This window comes from Rhipicephalus microplus, chromosome X (assembly GCF_043290135.1).
Source record: "Rhipicephalus microplus isolate Deutch F79 chromosome X, USDA_Rmic, whole genome shotgun sequence".
NCBI classification, from domain to species: domain Eukaryota; kingdom Metazoa; phylum Arthropoda; class Arachnida; order Ixodida; family Ixodidae; genus Rhipicephalus; species Rhipicephalus microplus.
The window spans coordinates 328797021-328813033 of NC_134710.1; the positions used below are offsets into that span (position 1 = coordinate 328797021).

General features: G+C 45.8%; 1 protein-coding gene across 2 annotated transcripts in view; it reads left to right on the forward strand.

Moving 5' to 3' along the window:
* LOC119161266 (uncharacterized) overlaps positions 1-16013 on the forward strand; it is a 50677-nt gene that overhangs the window by 27195 nt on the left and 7469 nt on the right. For both annotated transcript variants that reach the window (XM_037413651.2, XM_037413652.2), the window contains exons 9-11: positions 1271-1369; positions 3830-3957; positions 7787-7935. In XM_037413651.2, the coding sequence (XP_037269548.1) occupies positions 1271-1369; positions 3830-3957; positions 7787-7935 (376 nt within the window). The remainder of the gene's footprint in view (positions 1-1270; positions 1370-3829; positions 3958-7786; positions 7936-16013) is intronic.

The window sequence follows — 16013 nt, forward strand, 5'->3', positions numbered from 1 at the left end:
CGAGATGGACGCATGGTATCGCGCAGTGATGACTTTTGCTATTCTTATTATCCACTAGTTGCGACTGGCTGATTTTGTCGATAAAGCAGACGAACAGCTGTTCGGACCAGTGACCACGCTGGCTAAGCGAGAAAAGAACCAAAAGCATTGGCATCGGAAGAGGCATTGTAGGAAACTCTATGAATGCAACCGAGCTTCAGCTTCGGATGGCCTGCGGCTCAGAAGCAAGCCAATGGCAAAAGCAGGGCAGTCTCATTGCCATCGCTATTGAGCAATTACGGCCCCCATGCTTAGTAGACAGCGGTACAGTGGACAGTGGCAGTTTGTGGTGGTGCCAACGCGCATTTTAGACTGTGTAGACTTATTATTATGTTTAAGAATGCATCAAAATGTTCAAGATTGTGTTTACTGCACGTCATCAAATATCTGAGCCTGGGATTGTGTCGTCAAATTTCGTTGAAGCGGAATGACGGAAGAAAAAATGTTCGTTGTTACGAGAATATTTATGCGTTGACTCCTTTGACATGCTGATAGGGAACCGAGAATTTTTTATTGTTGCGGAACCATTGTTGAAGTGGCATTTGTCGTAGCGGTGTTCGACAGTACTTTCATTATGTTTGCTACTCACCTAGCTTAGCTTTCATTGTCGCCTAGATTGGTAGCAGAGGACAAATGGTTTTAAACTTTTTCAATCCTAAATTGAAATTCTATTGTACACTTTGTTGTAATTAAGTTTTTATTAATACAGTAATTTTTATTCAAATTGGTTTGGTGGTTTGAAAAACATTTTTGTAGTTTGCATGTGTATTTGAATGAAAAATTTAGTTTTTCATTGCCTTTCTAGAGTAGTCAGAACAAAGGAAATGGACAGTGGCATGTCTTCCATGAGCAGTCTGCTGCAACGGTGTTACAGAGCATAATTGAAAGTCGAAGAAACCAGTGTTTTTTTTTTTTTTAACCAAAAGCCAGCAGGATTTTGCTGTCGATGGTGGTGATAAAGTGGTACACATTTGCACCTTGATGTAACGACACGGATATAACAAAATACTGGTTATAATGAAGGAAATTAAAAATAGTCTTGCAACAGATATAGTTTTTGGAATAAACCTTCATAACTTCAGACATTAAGGACTTTTGTGTAAGGTGCAACTTTTTTATAATGAAGTATCACACTATTGATATACTTGTCATGAATGTCATTTTTTGTAGACTTTTATTTATTATCAGCATCCACTTGCAAGTTCTTATTTATTTACCTGTTCTAATGCAGGGTGGCTGTACTGGGCCGAAACTGCCATGATGTGATGTTCCGTGTCATTGAGATGGGCCTGGCGCTCTGGTTTCCTTGTGTGCTGTGGAACTGTGTCCAGTGAGTGAAAACCTTTTTTTTTTTTACCTTGTGGTCATTTCTACTTATGAAACTTAGAGTTCCTTTTTTGCTATGGGATATTTATTTTAAAAGCAAACCAAAACATGTGCAAGAAATGTCTGGTGAGGCTCTTTTGGCAACTTGTTGGTACTAGATTTCTCTGTTCCTGACTGAAAACATTGAGGTTGTTCGCAAAAGCTTACTGAGGAAAGCTGCTAAGGAATGACATACCCGAGTTTGAGCTTGTCAGCTACTGCCGCAAGCCTGAGAAATCGGAAGTCTCAGTAGACTCATAAATACAAACGAGTGTCTTTATTCTTGAAATGGCAACAGAAGCTGGTCGATCTGTCATGGCACGACACCTGTGTGCCCTATATTCAGGCTGTCTTTTAGCTTCAGATAGAAAAAGGCATGGCTCACCTAAGCGTGCGACAATTTTCCTAAAAATTTGTACTTCCATGATCACATTTTCCATTGCCAATTTAACTTTTTTGCAGGGACTTGCAGAGAAAAACAAAGTGTAAAGCTGAGGTTTTGGTGAAAATGAAACAGCATGTAAAGTGAAAAGATTAAAACTTTGGTTAGTTGTAATGCATGTGGAAACAGCAGAGCACTGATGTAGATACAGAGAAGGCTTAGGAGAAGAACAGTAGAACACAGCACTGAGCTCTCAACAAATTTTTTTTTAGGTTAAGTATTAAAATGTCAAACTATAATCGGCAAGTTTCCTATATGCACAAAGAGGAGGAAAGTTCATCAAAAACAAAACCATAAGGATAAACCACATTACATGCTCATGTACAAAATTTTTACTGTCAATTACCGTATTTACTCGATTCTACCGCGCCCTCGATTGTAACGCGCACCCGGTTTCCACGACGAAAAAAAAAAAGTAAGACATCGATTGCAACGCGCACCCATTTTTCTCGTTGGCCCACACGATCACACCACTCGGGAAAAAGACTCCTTTCGGGAGCGTCTTCCGTTTAAATATGAGGTACGGGGGAAGCTTGTGCCTATCTGACGTGCAACGGAGCATTGCCGTCACTCTAGTTTTACCATGGCCCGATGTCGGCAAGCGAACTTGCTTCTCCCCCTTCTTCTCGACGGTTGTGGTGCCAGGCATGTCGAAGTAAACAGGCGTCTGATCGACATTCCCGATTTGCCCAAGCAGGGAGCCGTTGTTGTGCCGCAAGTTTAGGACGAACCTCTGAAAGCTGAAGCTTTTCTTCGTACTCCTCCAGCAACTTTTGCCATATGCCTGTTCGCCTTCAGAGGGAAAAGCCTTTCCTCTTCATAAAGTTAGTTAGCGAGCACCTGCTCGCTTTAAACTGGCTCCGCATCAGCCCTTTTTCTAAGGCTCACTGCATAGCCTGCACTTGGAGCAGTTCTGTCGTCACGGGCCGCTGTGCCGCTCACTGCTCAATCACATACTCGCCGAGCAGCTCTTCAATTTGTGGGAACCGACCCTGCTGTAGTCCGCTGAAGCCTTTGCGTGAATCTTTGTTGTCGACAATCTTCTGCTTTTGTTGCCGCCAGTCCCGCACGCACGTTTCGGGAACACCAAACGACCGCGATGCGGCCCGATTTACCTCCGTTTCGGCACACGCAATGACTTTTCTTTTAAAAGCGGCATCGTGGTGCACTCGTTGAGTTTTTGGAGTCGGCCCTTCCATGCCGTCGATGCTAATGCACACCAATATGACGAACTCCTCAGCACACGTACGAAGTGCCGCACATGGGAAACACATAGGCAGAAATGGCCGACGCGCCATGCTGACGCGCGTAGGGGGCGGCCATTTTGGAAATGCCGATGGCAATAGAATGACCGTATTCATTTTTTTTTTTTTCGTACTCGATTCTAACGCGCATGCGATTTATGAACGCGCTTAACCGGAAAAAAGGTGCGCGTTAGATTCGATTTATGAACGCGCTTAACCGGAAAAAAGGTGCGCGTTAGATTCGAGTAATTACGGTATACAACTTGTATAGCATCAGTGATGGTTCACTTTTATTTATGCATGGTCATGCGTGTGTTTGTGTGCGGCATATTCAAATTCAAAATGTTACAATTTTGAACGATGTAGGGATTTCACCCGAAACCACTCCGTGGCTTCACCAGTGTTCGCTGATGCAAAAATTTTTTCTGGGAAAAAAAAAAGGGACAGAGGAAAGCAGTGAATGAAAAATTTGCAGTAATCGAATAAAATGCTAGACAAGATTTCACCATTTCTCGTTCATATTTACAAAGTATGCCTATGCCTCTGCAATAAACATATCTCTTTTTTTTAATATAATTTGGCGCTCTGATCACGTGTATAGACAGCCTGCTAATACAAAATTTATATGAGCTAGCTTAGCTTTTTCTGTAATGTACTTCATGACTGCGTTATACTAGCCAGCACAGTGAACCTCTGCTCTAGCACTTTGTTTAAACCAATGCTATCTGTATTCACTCAGACCACAGCAGCTGTGGATACTGAATCCAAAAAAGCTCCTTGTGCGACCAGAGCCTGAGAAGGTGGTCCCAACGGGCACCGAGTCAGAGGCCCTGTTCTCGGTACCTAAAGAGCTGGCCAAGAGTGGAGGTGAGTGGAAATGCTTAGCTTGCTTGCTTGATGAGAATGTTCAGTAAAGTCATTCAATGTATTGATAAAAGTCCTGTGTTGGTTTCCCAGCCGTGAAGTTGCATAAAAAACTGTTTATTTAGAGAATTTTGTCATTATAACATGACTATAAAACTAGCCAAAGCAGCTCACAGAGCCTAGTTTACCAACTGTTATAAATATATATATTGTCACGACACAGAAATAGCAGAAGTCGGATATAAAAGAGCTCACTTCATTTGTATGCAAGGCACTTGTGAAGAGGACCGGGCAAGAACTTCGTCTTCCTTTTTTGCTGCGCAAGCTCTTGTCCGCAGGTTGAATGCTGCATTTGCCTCCCCCCAGGGAGAACATTGAGACTGCTACAAAATATGATGTGTATACAATAGACGTATTATACAGCTGACTCAGCGCAATTGAACTTCATCGGCACAATGCGTACGACTTTACTGGCGAGTTCGCGAGGGACTGTCAGGGATCACCTCCAGGAATGCGGCAATATATATCTTGTTTTTTTTTTTTGTTTGTTTTTTTTGTGAGCTGAAGACTACACGTGCGTGCAGCTTAAGACCACCTTAAGTGCATTCGCTTATTAGGTGGAATGGACACATTCGTGAGCTGAAGACATGTGCAGCTTAAGACCACGTTTTGTGTATTTGCTGATTAGGTGGAGTGGACAAATTATAGTGTTGTCAGAATCTCTCTAGAACTAAGTTTCATAAGAATAATGCCTTTATTGTAACAAGCTACACGGAATAATTAGTACCGTATTTGCTCGCATTATAGGCACACTTTTTTTTTCTAGAAAATTTGCCTCCCAAGTTTGGGGTGCGCTCATTACGCGGGGTAAAATTTCCGAAAATTCTTTTTCCGACTACAGCTTGGTAAAGTACTTCGTCGAAGTCACGCATATCCGCAGTACAGCTGAAACAGCCTTCGTCATAGGCTACACTTGCGCACAACGTTTTAAGCATGCAGTCTCGCATGTCCAAGAATCAAGGCATGCAACGCAGTGTGCTTTCAAACTTCCATTACTTAACATGGAAAGATCTGTATTACCAACGAAATGAACGAGAGGGGAAAAAACAAAAAAAAAGCGTCATCGCAGTCATTTGCCGATTACGTTTTAGGCCACCTAGATTATGCACCTTACCACGACCAAAATTTTGTGTGCTGAACAGTACCGATCGTTCAATTTTATGGGTTCGTACTCGATATCCAAAGACATTGCAATTGAATCGCAAACCGCCATTCAAGTGTGAGAAGCGCCACTCATGGCGCTATTGCTTTAAGTAGAGCCATCGAAAAGGGTTTGCTTCCGCACAAAACCGCAATTTTAATCGCCTGCGACAGCCACTGATAAGCACCAAAAGTGATTAGGCCTAGCTAGCCTACAATTCAGCGTGTCGCAGGAAGTTTGTACAACACAGCATGAAGATTGGCGTTGCAACGATCTCACTCGAGCAACTGATCCAAGAGCAGAGTGCGTGATACGATGTTTAGGTTTACGGCCAAGAAATCAACGGCGACAGAACTCCACCAAGCTAGTGCAAATTCGTGTAGTGGCAGCAAGGGCAAAAGCTTGCGTTGGAAAGCCAAAAAGCTTTTAAATTTGCAGGCGAAGTATCAAATGCAATAACGACGACGCTTTTCTGGATAGGACACTCTATCTATGCGTACTTGACGGGGACGCGATCGCACGTTTTATGCGGAGCGCGCACAGCCGGGCTATCGGGCAGGGCCACGCCGGTGCAAAGGTTCCTGCAACACTCAAGCAACTGTCCTTCTTCCTCACTCGGCAAGCCCGCGGAGCTGGTGCAGCGCTTCCACGGTCTTTTTTAGGGGTGAAGCTCCTTACGGCCTAGGCTGAACATCTCCAGTAGTTTGTACCTACCCTCGTTTTCTACAGCCGGCCATAGATGGCGCTCCTTGTACTATGTAATGAATGCACTCACTCTCATTATCTACAACCGGCCATAGATGGCGCTCCTTGTACTATATAACGAAGGCATATACGCTGAGTGCCAAGGTACGCGAAGAACGAGTGCCTCTCTGTCTCCTGGATAGTCGCCGTATGTGGCGGATCGTTGGTAGGGCATGGACGAAACAGAGCAGCGGGCGCGTCGAAGACGCTTGCGCTCGGCTTCCTTGGCTAGCGTCTGATTGGTGTTACCTGCATGCATCCACTCTCGTTTTCCACAACCAGCCAGAGATGGCTCTCCTTGTACTATATAACGAATGCATATACGCTGAGTGCGTAGGTACGCGGAGAAAGAGTGTCTCTCCGTCTCCTGGATAGTCGCCGTACGTGGCGAATTGTTGGTGAGGCATGGACGAAGCAGAGCGGCGGCCACGTCGAAGACGCTTGTGCTTGGCTTCCTTGGCCTACGTCTCATTGGTGTCACCCGCGTGCACACACCCTTGTTTTCCACAACTGACCACAGATGGCGCTCCTTGTACTATATAACGAATGCATATAAGCTGAGTGCCTATGTATGCGGAGGACCAGTGCCTCTCTGTCTCCTGGATAGTCGTTGACATATCGGATCGTTGGTGAGGCACGGACGAGGCAGAGCGGTAGGCATGTTAAAGACGCTTGCGCTCAGCTTCCTTAGCTTGCGTTTCATCCGTGTTACCCGGGTGCCGTCTGCATTCTGGAACGCGATCAGACGCACGGATGCATGCACAGACGAACGGACGCTTCGCCCCACTCATCATCATTCACTCCGTAGATATGCTGTGGTTTTTTTCTTTTTCCACGCTTCAGTTATAACCGTAAAAGGCAACGAATTGCATCCGGGCTAATACGGTACAAAACTACTGATCATCCAAGTTCAAGGTGTGCCTATTACGCGCGAAAATAACAAAATATAATTTCTCGCCACCAAACTGGGGATGTGCCTATTATGTTAGTGTGTATTATGCGAGTAAATACGGTAATACTGTGAATGCCGGAAAATCTCGTGGGCAAGTGATGCATCAGGTGTGCTTCACAGTGGGGTGCGCTGGCTGTCGAAAGGAAAGTGACGATTGAGAGAAAACGAGGAGTAGCATAAGAGAATCCTGGCAGCTTCATGCCAAGATAATCAACCTGTACATCAAAGACACAGGTGCAAAGGGGTGTTTTAACACACGCTTAACTTTACCTGGTGCACTTATTTTCCCACACCGAATCTTTTACATATGCTGAGCTATATCTAGACTTTGTGCAAAAACAGGTGCAGGATATAACCCTAAGTTATATCCTGCACCTGTTTCTGCATGTTCTACTAGCATCTCAATGATGCAACATCCAGTCAGTTGTGCATTAGGACAGCCTGGTGGGGCTGAATTTCTGGCTGTTCTTAGTGATAGCTCTTTTCTGGCACTACCTTCTGGTTAGTCATTCTCATCAGCTGACATTTCATATTGACTACACTGCTGCTGTCGGCTTCTGCTTTCTGCGGCGATTGTTACCACAAAAAAAAAAGTGCTGTGGAATTTTTCTTAGTAATTTCACTGTAAGAGAAAAAGTGTGCCCTTGCACATATAAGTTGCCACTAAGTCCTCAAGAAACGCCAGGGTTTTGTTTTTTCCTGCAGGCCCTTTCAAACTTTCTTGACAAATGCATTTGCAGTCGATTTGACTTGTGTAAAATTAAATATAAATGAAGCTTTCACCTCCAAATTTTTGTTAATGTTATTATAATTATTAATGTTATTGATAGTAGCCCATACATTAACCACTTACTTATGGCCTTCATATCCTCTGAAAGCAGTGGAAGTCAAACAAGTGTTTGGAAAAATGGTGGCACTTTGTTGTTGCCTTGCAGATAGCCTCAGCTCTCTGGAAAAAGTACCAGAATGCTTCATCTGCTATGATACAGAGAGAACTGATGCAGGACCCTTGATTCGCCCGTGCAACTGCAAGGGGGATGTCTCTGTTGTGCACCATGACTGCCTTCGTACCTGGCTGATTGAGGTAGGTGTGGGTATCTGGATGCCTTTTCGGCAAAGTTGCATGTGAGACAATATGAAAAAAATCTTTCTCATGACTAAAACAGTAAAGTGTACAGTGGAACCTGTATTATGTGCATTTGTCCTCCAATCTTGCAACGACCTGCATTTTGTGACAAGGCAGTTTTTTCTGGCAAAGCTTCTGTAAAAAAATGTCTTAAGGGGGGACGTGGCACCTAAGGATCGATAATCAACCTTGAAATCAAGTTGTCGCTGACAATTTTCGCACATTCCTGACGTCATTGAGATACAGTCTAGACCACTCATAACGTAACCGCTTATAGTGCAGGACCGCTTGCGATGCGGTTTTTGTCTACTCCCGTTTACCCTCTTATAGAATCCAATGTATACGCATAATGCTGATTGTGCAGTCCCCAAGCTGAAAGACCAGTTGTAATGCGGTTGCCGGAAATCGTTTGTGACAAACGCGGTAGCGAGTAGTGCTAGGGAGCGAACGATGAGGTCGTTACAAAAGGAGGAGGGAACATGGAGTGGATAGACGAAGGGCGGTGGGAGGAAGAAAAAAAAATGAAACGCAGGAGACTGTGTGGGCTCGCCAAGTAAGAGAGGAGGACGGTTGCCTTGGTGACCGATAAGCCTTTGCACCGGCGTCAACGCAGCTACACCGTACTACGTCACTAGTCTGGCTTCGACCGCGCGCCGCTCGACAGGTGGCACGTGCGATCCCATCTTTATCAACCACATGCGCTTAACAGTTTCCTATCAGGAAATACGTCGTTAGCGTGTTTGCAATAAATATCGCGTTTGCTCCATAAATTGAAAACCGGTTTTATGACGCAAGCTTTCACTTTTGCTGTCAGTGTGCTGTCGTACGTAAGCTTGGCAAGTTGTTGACCGTCGTTGCTGATCTCCTGGCTGGGAATGCGAACTTCGTATCACTCGTGCGGTTCTTGGTTCCCTGCTAGTGCGATCTTTTTGACGCCGAAGCCTCATGTTTTGGACAAACCTTCTGCGACAACATACCAAACGGCAAGCTAAGCTCAATCGGCATTGGTTACACATTGATCAGTAGTGTTCGCGTGAATCTAAGTTGTGGTTCAGTACCGAATCAACGAAACTCTTTGAGATGACCCCACTTGACGGGTAGGGATACAGGGATACAATGAAAACCAAGGCGGCACCTGTAGCGCCCGAATAGTGGTTCGCGATTCGATTGCGATGTCTTAAATAGGGTGCGCGCCCATGAAATCGAATGGTTGGCGTCTCACAACACGTCAAATTCTGGACATGATTCGACATAGTTTCTGTGTTATGCATGTGGGAATAGAGGCTAGCCCACCGCCTTTGCGTAGGCTTTGCCGTCTCTTTCTGCGTTCTCATGTCCCAACATGGCTCTCCCCTCCTCCATTGTCTGCCGTGCTGGAAGAGCGGGGAGTGACGTTCAACCTGCTCTCATCCGGTAGCGGATGTCGACTGGCGCTGCGGGCGGAGTCTCTCGAGACGTTTCACACACGCGCGTCGGGAGCCAGTTAGATTTTTCCGGGACAGCTGAGGGTGAGCATGCATTCTCTTTTCCGTCCATCGACTCCCATTGTTTTTGGGGCTCGTTCGGACTTTGCTAACGGCACCTTGCGCCCACAGCGAACGCTTACCTTTTGTCGCCCCTTCTGAATGCTAGGCCGAAGAGCGGTGCGGTGTCCTAGTGCGTGGCCAGGCTACACCGACCCGTATCTCTCCGAAGCCAACGCGAGCACCTTTGCTCTCGCTTGAGCAACCGGGCCTTTGCCCCGGTGTCTCCTTGAATCACTTTTACCACTTTACCACGGAGACGTCCTCGTGGCTCCCCTGTGTAGTACTTCTTGCCCGTGGCATGGATAAGCCCATTTGCTTCACGCCGTGCCTTTGCAACAGGCTCTCTACTGCGTCTTTGGTGTTGCCGCAGACAATAAAGTGTTGCGACCTTGAGCAGTATCGTTTTCTCGCCACGGCGACGGTTAACGCGTGCCCTGCGGCTCTCCAAGATTGGACCCACGCCAGTGCCCGTTTTCCTTCTGTGTACGCGTACACTACATGCGCATAATTGAGGCGGTCTGGTAGTCGACGAATTTTTGCGATGGTGCTTTCATTTGTTTGTGTTTCATTTTCGCGTTCATTTCATTGGCAACACATGTCTTTGGACGTTAAATTCTTTTATCATTCATTCAGAAATATAAATGTTAGCGATCGAGCATAACATGTTTCGATTCTCGGACACCTGAAGCTGCATGCTCTACACGTTTTGCACAAGTGCGGCCCTTGAAAAAGGTTGTTTTAATTATAGAGCAGTACCGCTTATAGTGCGGATATTCGCGACTCCCGCGACATACGTAATAAGCGGTCGATACTGCAATTGCAACTTTTTCTACCGGAATACTGCCAACTTCTATCATTATCCTACATTAAAAAACCGGAACTCGTGCACCCTGCCCTTTAAATGGAAGATTGAAGATTGTGATTGAAGAGCAATCATTTTTGTCCTACCTGGATTATAGTAAGGATTTATTTTTGTTTCTGAAATAAGGAAATGCAATGTACCGTAAGGTAAATTTTGTCATATTACCTTTGTTTTAAATTAGTGCTTTTGTTGCAAGTATAAATGAGTGCGTATTGTATATCTGGTTCGATAAAGTACAACTTTACTAAAAAATGGCCTAGAGCAATGTTTCATACTCTTGCAACATACAATGACCATCTGCTACGGATTCACTCGGTTTTCATTGCTGTGAAGGCTACTGTTAATTAGCTAATTATGCCTTAAACAAAGAAATAGGTGTTTTTGATATTTTGAAAACTACTTATCATAGAAAAAAAACAATTGAATATCTAAAATCAGCCTACAGATATACATAAACTGAGCAAGTTCTATCATAATCCATGAAAATTATAAAAAATGCTTTTAAATGCCACGTCTTCCTTGAAAAAAAACTTAATTTTAGTCCAACCTCACACGTTGAGACGATTTTTCGATACTGTCCGGGGAAAAAAAAAAATTGCTTTGTATATGAATCTATTGCCCTCCAAATATTTGCGGATGCCAAAGTTAACTCGAGCTGAGCAGTATTTGCTCAATGTATTCGTTCTGCAACCACAAGACAAGACATGGTCAAAGAGTATATTAAGATTGTGTCACACTTGCATGTTTTGCAGATGGTAATCACTTTAAAATTCAGTTTTAGTGCTTCATTTTGTTTAATTGTATACAGTATGCTGGCTGTGTAAGCGCGAGGTTATCTGCCTGTGCACCCTAATAATCAGAGCTAAGTTTGTATGTGTACAGAGTATTACATGTACTTCCATATAGCACAAGGTCGTCGGTCCTTTTTCGCCTGGGGAATCGTATCACATGTGTAGTATTTGGCAGTAAGAATGGACCTTTGTCATCAATACTCTTGCTTTTGTGCACGGTTTCAAGCATCTTGATGATGGAATTGCTTGGGAATACATCCGATTGACCAACTCAACAGAGTGACATCCCCAGTTTCCTTGTAAAGTTTAGTGGCATTATCTGGTTTCGACATAGGTGGTTCTTAAATGTAGCACTGCTGTGGAACAAGTATACATGCCAACAATAGCTCTTCCACCTCTGGGCTTTCTCAACATGTACTCCGGTACAACAAAATTCATGGGAATAGCGAAAAATTTAGTTGCAGAAGGAATTTCATTACCATAGAAAAAGCTATGCATGACACTATAGGGAGCAGTTTATTTCCTAAACATAAAAAAAAAAACTTATTTTCGGTTGCTTGCGCTTTCGCACGAGCAACGGCAGAATGCGGTGCTCCCATTCTTTGAGGAGCTGCATAGTGACATGATAATCATGGGCACCAAGGAAACGATGCAGGATGTCAAAGGAGTTCATGATCTGAGACCCAGTCACTGGTGTCAGGACCACTGGACGTGCGCGGCTTTGTTGTTGTTCCAATGAATCAGCAGTGGGGGTACCCACGCGAGCACTCCTGAGGAGCTCAGTTTTTTGTACACGATCACGTCCGCGTGGGCATCAACGTAATCGCTCAGGGCAATGCTCTCAGGTACAATGCCGGCATTCTCAAGAGCTGTCCATGCTGCGGCAGTTTTCGCGTTTTGCCCTGGTTCAACGTCATCGGCAGCTTTTACGTCGTCACTTGTGCAGGCCAATCAAGTTCATCTGTTCGGGCTGAAACCCTGCATGTGTAAAACAGTTCTTAACAGTGTCACGCCGTGCCAACATCCATACAACGGCCAACATGTGCACAGCCATGAACAAGCCGACTTTGGCGTCGCGGCCATACAATGTGTTAACAGAATTCGCCGAGGAAGCCGTGATCGATATGCGTGCTTTAAGCTGTTGATGACGCCTCGACCTGAAGGCTAAATCATGGACGGGCAGTTTGGAGGAAAAAACTTACTGCAACATTCGTCAGCTTGATGTTGTTGTCTAGGCGATGTGCTGAACAATTATTCAGCAGCAAGCAAACACTGCAGTCTTGCTTTTTCACTTCGTTGTTGAACACAACGATCCAGTCGGTGAAAATGGCCCTCGTCATCCATGAACAGCTGTTGGAAACGTTCTTTATGGTAGACTTTTTTTGCCCTTGAAGCATCGTCGTTTGGCGCTTTTGCTGATAACGAGAAGGGGCTGTTTGTTGGACCTTTCTGTATTTGTACAAGATGGCGGCTTGCTTTTTCTCTGCTTGCCTCCTTGCCACTGTTTGCCTTTGAAGCAAAGCGTACAGTAAAAGCTCGTTAATTCGACACCCGTTAATTAGGAAATTCTGATAATTTGGGCGGCTCTATTGTTCCCGGCCAAAGTGCATGTTAATCTATGGGACCAAACCTTCGTTATTTCGTCGGAATTCGGCTCCGCACCGCTTAATTCGGACAAATGCTGACGGCTGCTGCTACACAAAAGTGTGATAAAGCAGCGCTGGCACCACTGGAGTGAAACCGAAACCTGAGTGGCATCGCCAGCATCATCTAGTGGGAGCGATCGCAGCGTCACCGAACTTCGGCGTCTTCTTTCTTCTCCACTCAGCACCTCCGACGCCATTTTCCCTTGTGTTGTCGTGTCGGAACCATCTCTTCTTGCGGAGTTCTCTTTTTCTTCCATTGTGACCGTATTTGCATGCCACCTTCATCGTGCGCTACAGTGATGGAAAAGCGCCGGAAAAGCCGGATGCCGGAAAAGCGGCAGAACTACGACGCGAAGAACTTGGCGACTAAAGTGGAAATTTTGGAAGCACTGAAGAACGGCGAATCACGACAGCAGGTTATGACCAAGTACAACGTGAAGCGGAGCACGTTGGGAACGTACGTGAAAAATAAACAACAGATTCGACAAGCCTTCGAAAGTGAGAAGTTTCATGCCTCTAGAAAGCGGTTGCGAACCGCAGCTCATCCCCAGCTCGAAGAAGCTTTGCTCCGGTGGATTACTGACTGTCGCGACGCGCATCTGCCTTTGAGCGGACCTCTCATCATGGCGCAAGGTGAGAAGTACGCTGCAATGATGAACATTGAATCGTTCAAAGCATCAGAAGGGTGGTTCGCGAGGTTTCGAAAGAGACACGAACTTGTCTTCAGGAGTGTGTGCGGCGAAAAGGCCAGTGTTGACGAAAGCGTGACCATTGAGTGGAGAAATGTGAAGCTGCTGGAGCACATCGCCGCATATGAACCACGTGATGTGTTCAATGCAGATGAAACTGCTCTATTTTTCAGAGCCCTACCCGACAAGACGGTGACTTTCAAAGGGGACGCGTGCATGGGTGGCAAGAAGTGCAAGCAAAGGATACCTGTGCTTCTTGCCGCCAATATGACTGGCACGGAGCGCTTGCCACTACTTGTCGTCGGGAAGGCTCTTAAGCCACGTTGTTTTAAGAACGTCAAAAGCCTTCCTGTCGAGTACACAGCCAACAGGAAGGCATGGATGACATCGGACATTTTTCGCGGCTGGCTGCAGCAGTTGGACCGGCACTTCACGTCGAAGGACTGCAAGATAATTATGGTTGTTGTCAACTGCAGTACCCATAACTGTAAAGTCGAACTGAAGAGCATCAAAGTAGTTTTTTTGCCGCCCAACACTACGTCTGCTCTTCAGCCAATAGACCAGGGTATCATTCACTACGTGAAGTCGAAGTACCGCAAGCACCTGCTAGAGCGAATGATCCTATGCTCAGAAGCTGGAAAGTTGTATCAAGTGGACTTACTCAGCGCAGTGCACATCATCGCCCACGTGTGGAAAAACACTCCGCCACAAGTTATCGCCAACTGTTTTCGGCACAGCGGTTTTGTGAGGCCCGAGCATGCAGCAGTAGCTGACCATGGCATCGAGGAGGTGTCAGCCGAGTCCACCGACGATGACTGCCCGACTTTCGATGCTGTCCTTCCCACAGATGTGACCTTTCAGGACTACATCGCGATTGATCATGGTGTCGCCACGAGTGGTCTCCTGACCGATCAAGAGATTATTAATGATGTCACGGGCGCCCATGAAGACCACAATTCCGACGAAGAATCATTCGAGGAGATACAGCCGCGACCTCATCGCACCTCACAGGAAGTCCCGGAGGCGCTGTTAATATTAGAGGACGCTTGCCTGAACGCTCCCGACAGCTTGCGGGCTGTTGGCCATTTGGAACAGTTAAGAAAAATTGTGATGTCAGCCGGAATCTACGCGAAAACGCAGACGACAATTACAAAATACTTCAACAAATAAAGGTATGCTTCTGCAGCTTGATTTTTAATGTTGGTTTCCCTGTTCATTCGTTAATACGGCATTCGGTTAATTCGGACAGTTTTTCCGGTCCCGTGAAATCCGAATTAACGAGCTTTTACTGTAATTGCTGGTAGCATTTTATAGAAGACACTATAGGGAGCAGTTTATTTCCTAAACATAAAAAAAACTTATTTTCAGTTTCTGTGTTTGTGATTTGTCTCTGATCTGTTCTAAGTTCTCGCCCCGCTTGACATTGTGTTCCATTTTTAGTGGTCTTTTTTCGTTCACTGAATATGAGTAGCGGTACGAGAAAGCAGTACTCAGCTGCGTTTAGGCTAGAGGTTATTGAGTTCGAAGAAGCGAATGGGAATATGGCTGCTCAGTGCCACTTTGTATCAGAAAAAGCGTGCGCTATTGGAGGGTGCGGAAAGGGAAGCTGCAGATGTGCGATGCTCGGAACATGTCATTTCGTGGGCGAAGTGCGGTTCATCCGCAGCTGGAAAATACGCTAGGGAACTTTGTGTAGAAAGTTCATGCATGCTCGCTGCCAGTAACCGTGGATACCATTAGCAAGAAAGCTGTGGAACTCGCTCGAGAAGCTGGGCTCAAGAGAGAAGAGTTTCGTGCATGAAACTCTTGGTTGCGTCGATTCATGAGACGCAAAGGACTTTCTTTTCGGTGGTGCATATTCATCTGTCAGAAGTTTCCAGACGAGTTCGAGGACAAGCTTATAAAACTTTCAGGGCTTCGTGAACCGGCTTGGGGAGCAGAACAACTACATGATGGGGCAGATTGACAATGCCGATGTGACCCCCGCGTGGTTTGAGACGCCTTCATCGACCATGATTATGCAGCGTGGCGCCAAGGATATGAAGCTGTTGTCTACTGGCAACGAGCACTGGCACTTCACCGTCATGCTGGCATGCATGGCAGATGGTAGAAAGCTTCCGCTCTTCGTCATTTTCAAACGTAAGACAATGCCCAAGGAAGTGTTCCCGCCCGGTGTTGTCGTTCGCATCAACAAAAAAAGATACATGGATGAGGCCATGATGCTCGAATGCATACGAGTAGTCTGGAATCGTCAACCAGACGCACTGCTCCGTCTTTGCAGCATGCTGGTGTCAGATGCATTTTGTGGTCACTTAACCGACGCTGTGAAGCGTGCACTGCGCGATGGAAAAACGGACCTCGCCGTGATATCAGGTGGTATGAGGTCCATCCTCCAACCGATCGACGTGCTAAACAAGCGGCTCAAGGACCGAGTGCGGCTCGAGTACCAAAAGTGGATGTCCGGCGACAACCCAATGACACCGACAGGCCACCTACAGAGGCCTCCGCTTGCGACTGTTTGT